At 39.6% G+C, this 8,939-nt stretch overlaps 1 protein-coding gene across 1 annotated transcript in view; it reads left to right on the top strand.

Annotated features, from left to right (window-relative positions):
• Positions 1–8,939, top strand: part of CBWD1 (COBW domain containing 1) — a 52,708-nt gene that overhangs the window by 36,249 nt on the left and 7,520 nt on the right. The window contains exons 9-10 of the mRNA XM_007956573.2: positions 1,095–1,139; positions 5,644–5,700. Coding sequence (XP_007954764.1) covers positions 1,095–1,139; positions 5,644–5,700 — 102 coding nt within the window. The remainder of the gene's footprint in view (positions 1–1,094; positions 1,140–5,643; positions 5,701–8,939) is intronic.

Genomic DNA, 8,939 nt, shown 5'->3' with positions numbered 1-8,939 from the left:
TCTTCACTTCCGACGCTAGGAGACCATTAGCTGCATCTTAGATGGCTGCTTGAAAGCTTTTGAGACCCTAGTTGCTACTCACCAATGTAGGATGTAGAGCAACGCTTTTATGTAGTTTGTTGTGCCAGTTGAGTCTGGTGTCCCCCAGTACTATGGTCCTGAGGTAGTAGATCTATTGGATCTCTCTCCCATAGTATTGGGATGTCTGTGAGGTATTACTCTGTGTCTGTCTTCTATTGTTTCTGTAAGGATTGCAGGAATTTTGTATCACTGGTATCTCTGTAAGATTAACCCCAGTACTTTTTGATGTCACAGAGGGAGCCCTATTTCTTCTCCTTTCCTTTCAGAAGGAAAGGAGCTCTGGTGGTGCAGTGGTTAAGGCATTTGGCTGCTAACTAAAAGGTCAATGGTTCAAACTCACCAGCGGTTCCACAGAAGAAAGATAAGGCAGTCTGCTTCTGTAAAGATTTACAGCCTTGGAAACCCAGTGGAGGTCACTATGAGTCGGAGTTGACTTGATAGCAGTTGAGTTTGGTTTTGAGGTTTTAGAGTCACAGAAGTGGGAGGACAAGGATAGTGGGTGGAGATTCTAGTGAGGGAACAGAAGACATCATTCTATAAAGGAGCCCTGGCTGTGCGACTTGAGTTACGTGAGTATTGAGGACCAACTAGGAATTTATTTCTAAGGTGTCTAGCCATCTCTGTGATGTCTGTCTGGGGGAAATTTGCTGTCAGTAGACATTCTGAATGTATGCTTATTTTAAGAACACTGGAGTTACTGGCTTTGTATAAAGCAGTTTTTAAAGGGAAGGGCCTTTTTCCAAAGCAGATCAGAGCCCTAGCTGGTCACATGTGCAGTAGATTTTTATATACTGTGTTTTCTTAAAGTGTAAGTGGAGAATTCCTGACTAATGGTTTGAAGGGAAAGGATAAAGTGTCATAAAATGCAAGTTTTGTTTTTCTACTTTCTTTTTTTGCTAGCTCCACATATATTTGCATATGCTTCATTTCTCTTTTAGAAGTAAGATACTTTCTGGATGTTTTTAAAAGATTAATATTTACTTTTTCTTTCTCTTCTTTTATTATTATTTCAGATCAATAAATGGACTAGGGAAAATTTTAGAAACACAAAGATCAAGGTACTTTTAAAAGTATTACTGGTATTAACACTAAATAATAATTATTAGTAATAAATATTACATAATTGATAAATATGCTTGCTTCTGAATATAAGGAAGATGCAGGTATTTTTTTTTAAAAAAGGGACCCCAAAATGGTGTTCTTAATATTTTTTATAAATTAGTTTGGTATGGTTAGTTACCACATTTGCTTCTCCTTATCACTCACTGAGATTATGGAGCCAGAATAACATTGTAAAATTGTGCTTTTGCTAATTGAGGAATAAAGCCCCTTTTGCTAAAGAAGACTTCTGACCACACAAAAAGCAAGTAGTACAGAAACCTGAAACTGTGTACTGTTAGGAATCTTACCTTAATTTGAGGTATTTACATGCTTCCTTAATATTTAAAAAATCTTTTTACTGTTCAATAGATGCCAAAAAATCTGCCATATACAAACGTATGGCACCTTTACCTTTAAGCTTTTGATATGTACCTTTATTAAATTACAGTTTGCACTTTGAGTAGATTCTCCCTGCTTGTTGTGTTCACTATAAAACAGATGTGCTCTTAAGTTGTTTTCCACAGAACATTTTTGTGTAGAAGTATTTTGGGAAGTGCATCTTTGGGGCAGGTGGCCCAGCAGCTGACAGGCCTGTAGCCCTAGCTCAGTGGCTTACAGCTGGCCATCTGGTCCACCCAGCTTCTTAGGCAAAGAGTCCTCCCCCATGAGCAGCAGAGGCCTTATTGCAGTGGCTTCCTGTGAGCACAGAGATTAGAAGTGCTGACAGACTGTGTGCATATGAACAGCTGGGGAATTCATCTGGTATGCAGTTTCGGAAACCTCTCATCTGTTGGCCAAGCTGCCTGAAGAATGGCCTAGTGTAGGTCCTCTGGAAGTGGAAGTGAGCCCCAAATGTGCCCTGCATCTCACATGCCATTGGAGACAGACTCTGGAACTCACTCCCACCACAAGCCCGTCCTCAGCAGCTCTCTCTTCCCATTGCGTTTTACTGTTCCTTTCTCCTTGATTTCCTCCTCTTTACAAAATGGTGCACAAACAACTACATAATAATCATCTTGAATAGTTTATTACGCAGTGATTTTGCTGTTTTTCTAACAGTTCTACCATTTGTTGTATTTCTATGAGAGAAAGTTCACATGCAGTGATTAATTTTTGTTACTTAAAGTGGATGAATTAACATAACCCTTTTCCTTTTGTTTCTCTGGTATCTGGTGTTTGAGAGTCGAGGGGTTCAGAAATAGTGCTTCCTCCCTGTGAGGACTGAGGTTGGATTAGGATCCTTTTCTGTGAAGATCAGACATCCCTGATAGAATTCTTAATATTGAGTCAAGACTCTTCTAGGAAAGAAAGATTTCCCTAGATTTCTTGAAGCATAGCAGTTGGAGCTTCTCAGTTTAGCAGCTAGATATTTGGCTCTTAACAGTATAGTTGGAAGTCACTCTGATGATGTTTTGTTTTATTTTAATCCCTTTAGCAGTGATAATCTGTGATTATAAAGGTCCTGACAATAGTGAAAAGTGCTGTAAGCGTGTGCAGTAAAATGCTCGCCTTGAGTATCATAAGACTTGAGTAAGAATGGCATGTAGCATTGTCTTATTGGTAAGACTTAGCTTGATAACAGGGATATAAAATACATAGGGGCTTATAAGGACAGGAAGATAGAGGAGGGGCTATGCAACTCTTCTTGATAGAGTCAGGAACTTTGTCTGAGGTGATCTTGACCTGAGTTCTGAAGAATGGATGGGAGTTTTCCAGGACCAGAGCGGTGATGCCTTTCCAGGCATAAGGAACAGTATGTGTAAAGATTGTGTATTCCAGAAGTCTGAATTTTTTAAATGCCTAGGGGGAGAAAACCAGTTGCCATCAAGTTGATTCTGACTCATGCCTACCTGATGTGTGTCAGAGTAGAGCTGTGCTTCATAGGGTTTTCAGTGGCTGGTTTTGTTGAAAGTAAATTGCCAGGCCTTTTCTTCCAAGGCTATTCTGAGTGGGCTCGAACTACCAGCCTTTCGGTTAGCAGCTGGGCATGTGAACCATTTGTACCACCCAGGGTCTCCAGAGTGGCTAGAACACAGGGTGTTATGTAGCAGAGAGAAAAAGAGGTAGAGAAGGACCACAGAGGGCTTCTAGTGCCTAGGTACATGGTTTGGACACCCTGCTCTGGGCAGCAAGGAATCAGTGAAGGATTTTCAAAGTAGCATGACTCGGGAGATGGACTGGATACTGTGTCATTGCCTGAGCTGGAAAAAACGGAAGGAGTAGCAGGTATGGGTTGGGGGTGTGTGTTGGAGTGGTGTATGCATACACACGCAGGTTTGTAAATGGTGATTCGCTGATTTCTGGAAACAATGAGTTTGAGGTGCCACTGAGCAAGACATTCATGAATTTGATTCTAGAGTCCAGAAAGGAGCTATTGAATGACATCTACAACTCCTAAATCAGGGACTGGCTGGCAGCCATGCTCTTTAGACTCTCTGGGAGAGAGACTACTAGAGATAGCGCCCCCTAGGTGCAGCTGTGCTCCCCGCCCTCCTGGGGCAGCCCCTGGCTTCTGATGGCTCCTTAAAGCTGTCTGTAGGTACAGAGAATGTTGAAAGTACACTTCACAGGAGAAAATAAGTACTCCTGGCATCAGTTGTTCCAGAACTTAGGGGGAAAGGTCACCTTTTGAAGTTTTTCTCTTTCCCCTTTTGGATTTACATTGTTCTCTCATTCAATTTTTAAATAATGGTGGGGTCTTTTTATTGTCTTTTCATATTTTGGAAAAGATCTGATGTTTTTACCTCTGAAGGAGGACAGTTGAATACATATGATGCTTGGGAAACTAGTTCTTTAGTCAGAGGCCTTGGAGGAGAGGAGGAATTTATTTTCCACAGCTGTGCCAGATTTGGGGAAAGTTCTTTAAAACTTTCATCTGGAAACAGGTTTTTTCCTCTTTCCTTCTCCATTCAGAATCCGGTGTGAGCCAGTGAGAGACTTCAACATGTTCTTACTCTTCGTGGAGAGATATTTGTAGTGAGACCTGCTGTTTGTTGGTCTCTGTTGGAAGAATTGAAAGGTGGTCTGTAAAGCAGAATTAGCTCACAATCTATGTCATGCATTATCCAGGACTGTAGCCAGGGAGATTGTCATTATTTAGAAGCTGGTGTTTCTAAACTGAGCTTTGGTCTTCACATAGTAGGCATGTGTCAGCTTTATTAAGCTGAGAGGTGTTTTCTGAGCTAAAGATGATACATGTGGGGACCTGCCACTATAAATGTTTGCTCAACTGTGAGGATGAAGAGAAGAACGATGTTGGATATTAGTGCTCTGGTCTTGGTGTCACTTGATACTCAAAAAATGTCTTCATGGAACATTTACTTCTTTGCTTGATCATTTTCCTATTCTGGGCATCTAGAATGTGGAGAATTTGAAACGTTGCTGCAGTGTGTTAAGATGGATCTTTACTACTTTTAATAGAAGCAGGATCTGTCTGTCTTGCACCCTGGGATAAGCATTCATAATTGGGTATGTTGCAACAAGCATGAGTGTGTGGCAGATGCTGGGAGCGAACATGGCAGCCACAGCTGGTCAGTGCTAAGTTAAAGGAGAAGTTTTATCGCCTGTGTTTGTGCATTTTCAGAGAATCAAATTTGACAAGTTTTGTTTCCTTGTGAGAAAATGTAATAAACATTTGGCTCTTGGAGTTTCTATTTGAAATGTAAAATTCTGTTGTCATTTTCCTGAAACTTTTTCATTTTAGCTATGATTATAGAGAAATTACTGACTCTGCTATTTTGTAACCTTATGTTAAAATTGGAATTCAGTCAGCAGCTTTTATAAATTTACTTAAACCAGATATGCAAATTGTCATGTGCAATTCTTGTCTGATTTGAATCCATGCCATTTGTTAAGGTTATTTATCACTCAGTAGCCCTAACAAAAATCATGTTTATTCAGATAGGGCACCAACTGGGAAGTGTCTATCTTTGTACAACTCCATTCTAAATGAAAGAAAATCAAACCAGGTAGTGTTCCTGTGCTGCTGTGGTATTTTCATTTCTTCCATTTCCCTTATTTCATCTTCTGAGTGACTAGTTGCTGCTTAGAGCAGTTCAGTTCTTTAAAGTGGATTTTTTTTCCTTTTCCTTTTTTTTTTTTTTTTGCTGCACAGATGTATTTAAAAAGCTCATAAATTTAGTTTCAGGATTGAAAAGATGATTGAAAGTTTGAAAAAAAAACAAAACTGTGGGTTGTTGAAGTAATAGCCAAGTAATTTTCTGCCTGGATCTCATGCCATTTGCTCACTTTTACAAGTTTTATGTATAAAGTGTATAAAACTTTGTGTATATTGAGCATATTTGTTCCTTGTCTATAGTTTTTATATGTTTCCAAAAATAGAATTATATGCTGATTAAACTTTGTATCTCCATTTTAAGATTCTTGAAGGGTTTTGTTGTTGTCAAATTGTATACATTGCCCAGAGTTTCACACTGTTCTCATTGGTTTTCTTCTTTTCAGAGTTGACCTTTCTAATGTGTTAGATCTTCATGCCTTTGACAGTCTCTCGGGAATAAGGTGTGTTTTCTACATTTTGGTCATTTTATTGTAATACATCTTTCGCACCACAGGTTCAGGACTGATTTACACAGTTGCCACTTGATTTAAGCTTCTTGTCATTCAGCGTATAGGATTGGTTTTAAAAGTTTTGTTGGTCGTTTGGAAATCAAAATGGATTTGCCTATACAAAGTAGAGTCTAAACTGTTGTTAGTTTAGAAACTAATCATTAACATTTCTGTGCCAGCCACTGTGTACCACGCTTTTTCTGTGGAAAAGGTATGACGTGCACAGGACGTTTTATTTTGAGGCGTTCATGCTGACGTCTCATTTCCTCCAAGTGGTGGACTTGTTTCCTGTTTCTCAGGGGCGTTTTTTCGATGAGACAAGGAAGGAAAGTCAGTTGCTCTTAGCAGAGCATGTTGCTCACATGATGACAAGACTATGGAAAAGTCGACCCCTCTCTGGATGTTTTAAATTGTGAGCAGTCTTGCTTAAGGGCACGAGTAATGGATGCTTCTGTCTGAGACTCTTAATGTGTATTCAGATATATAGATATATTTCTAATTTTGCCTTTAAAAGGATCTCTGGTGGTATAGTAGTTAAGGCATTTGGCTATAACCAAAAAAGTTGGTAGTTTGAACCTGCCAGCTGCTCCATGGAAGAAAGATGAGGCAGTCTGCTTCCATAAAGATTTACAGCCTTCGGAACCCAATTTGGGTAGCTATGAGTTGAAATCAACTCGACGACAGTGAGTTTGGGTTTTTTGGTATGCCTTTAAAAACTAATGTTTTTTTCAGCTAGGTTTTTTTTTTCTCTTAGTGTTTAATATTGTTTACATTTTTTAAATAGTACGTAAAGGAACCTATGAAGATAGGAAATCATGGTGTTTTATTGGGTCTCTTTTACCTTTTAAATTTGGGAATTTAAATTCACATTTAGTTTGTAAAAAGAAAGCAAACCATTGTTTGGGATTGCTCAGTGTGCAGACACACAGGGAAGGCAGGGCAGTCACTTCGTCCTCAGTTTAGAAACTGAGACCCTGAGAGGGCACTGAAATGTCAGACATTTTCAGTCAGTTCTGTTTCTCCGTTAAGTACTGTGTGTTCCACCTTTCCGATCTGGTCTTGGACCAGCACCTTCTTAGAGTAAATGAACACCAAGTTAAATACAAAGATAATCTAGGGTACCTGGGCCAAGTTAGCCTTTGTCTTTCTGTTTCCAGTCAGTAGGATAGCAGGGAATTTGAAAAGTTAACTTGCCTGTTTGTTGCTTTATGGGAAAATTGTTCATTCTGACTGGGCACTTTCATACAGAGTTGGGAACTCTCTCTGAGCACCTAGAGTCCTTTGCCCTGACACATCAGCTTTGGGTATCTGTATTGTGAGCTTGATGATGATTGAATGTGCGGTAGTATACTCATTCAGTATCACACCAAGTGCTTTCATACAAAGATTGTATTTCTAATTTCAAATGAAAGACTTTTCCCCCATTGAACAAATATGGCCCTAACTATAAACTTGGCAGACCATTTCAAAACAGTCCTTTTCTACCTTCTTAGTTCTGACATTACTGGGGAGATTAGGTTGGCTGAGACTCTTACCTCATTCTAGGAACTGCTAGGAACATCAGAGCCTTTGTCTCTTATCACCCATTTCAGAAATGACCTTAAGTCCAGCTCTTCTGCCCTGCTGTTTTGTTTCTTCTTTTTACTCCAGGACTCTGATGCATTTAAGTATATAATACTTTTCCAACAGTTAACCCTTCTCACTTTTCTTCATTTTCCACATCTGGCTTAGAACCATATTCTTATATTCTTTGATGGGCAGTTCTGATGGTTATAGATCTTGTGGCACATTTAAATATGTTTACAGGGGAAATTTTTTAAAAAACACTACTGGATGTTTGCTTTTCTTAAATCAGTTTATTGGATCTAAGAGTGCAGACAGTTGTTGATAGTCAATATGTGGAGCACTAAGATATTTCTTGGTTAAAGTATTTTGTTTTCCCCATTCATAAAAGTTTTCCTTTTTTAACTGAAAAAAAGAGAATTCTGTGTATGGTATGAAGTTTATTTCCTACTTTGATATGCGGCATATCCTCAAGTTTTTGTTTTTCCTTTCCTTTGTCTACTTTTGCTAGACTCTACTGTCATAAAGATACTTTCTTCAAAGTACCCAACTCTTACATGACTGTATTTTTAGTTGGGAAAGGTAGGAAAAGATGTCAGTCCCATCTTACTGTGAGAAAAATTAAAGTTATTCTTTTTGATAAATCATAATGGGTTATGCACAGAACACTACACTAGCCTAGATGTATAAACACTGGTGTTGGTGTGGACACAGAAATGTAGATGACAAAATATGCAGAGTTGAGATTCTGATTCATGAATTCAGGTTCCAGTAGTGCACGCGTGGCCCCTAGATTAGACTGCACATTCCTTCATTTGTATGGCAGAAGACAAATCAAGTCTCATAGTGCATACTTGGCCCCTATTTGTATGGTAGAGGACAAATTGGGGGCAGAGACTTCCTGTGAACCACACTTAAATGTTCAGTGTGAAATTTTTGACATTTTGCTTTCCTGTGAAGCTTGTGATTTTTCTAAAGCAGTCTTACTCCTCATTTGCTTAAGAGCAGTTGTAACACGTCCATGACTTCTCAGGAAGCCATGGACCAAACCAAACCAGACTCAATGCCATTGAGTCGATTCTGACTCACAGCGACCCCTCCTTGGGTTTCTGAGGTGGTATCTCTACGGAAGTAGATTGCCCGATCGTCCTTCTGTGGAATAGCTGGTGGGTTTGAACCAGCCAGCCTCTGGTTAGCAGTCACATGCCTTAGGCACTATGCCACCAGAGCTCCCACTTAATGGGATAAGTAGGACAAAATACATCTACTCAACTTGGGCTTTATTTAGCTAACCTTAAATAAAAATTTAAATTCCTCAGTCCATTAAACCACATTTCAAGTGTTCACACACCATATATAGCTAGCGGGCATTGTATTTCACAGTTCCTCAGGAAGTGGCTGTTTAACTTGATTTCACTGCCAGGGATGAAGCCTTTGTATAACTTTGCTCTGTGCCTTGAGCCCAGCAGGAGGCTCTTCCTGCCTGGCCCCACCCCCAGCACCAGCTGGTAGGATTTAATCTGACATTCTCCCCACCAAGACACCTCCGCCTCCAACAGTTCCTGTAAGCCCCTGCTCTTTCCTAAACTTGTTGCTACTAATTTACCCCTCCCACTCTCCAAAGCAAA

Source organism: Orycteropus afer, unplaced genomic scaffold (genome assembly GCF_000298275.1).
Source record: "Orycteropus afer afer isolate SDZICR_OR568_19922 unplaced genomic scaffold, OryAfe1.0 scaffold00637, whole genome shotgun sequence".
Lineage (NCBI taxonomy): Eukaryota > Metazoa > Chordata > Mammalia > Tubulidentata > Orycteropodidae > Orycteropus > Orycteropus afer.
Note: the sequence above shows the minus strand (reverse complement) of the source record. Positions and strands in the feature narration are given on the sequence as shown.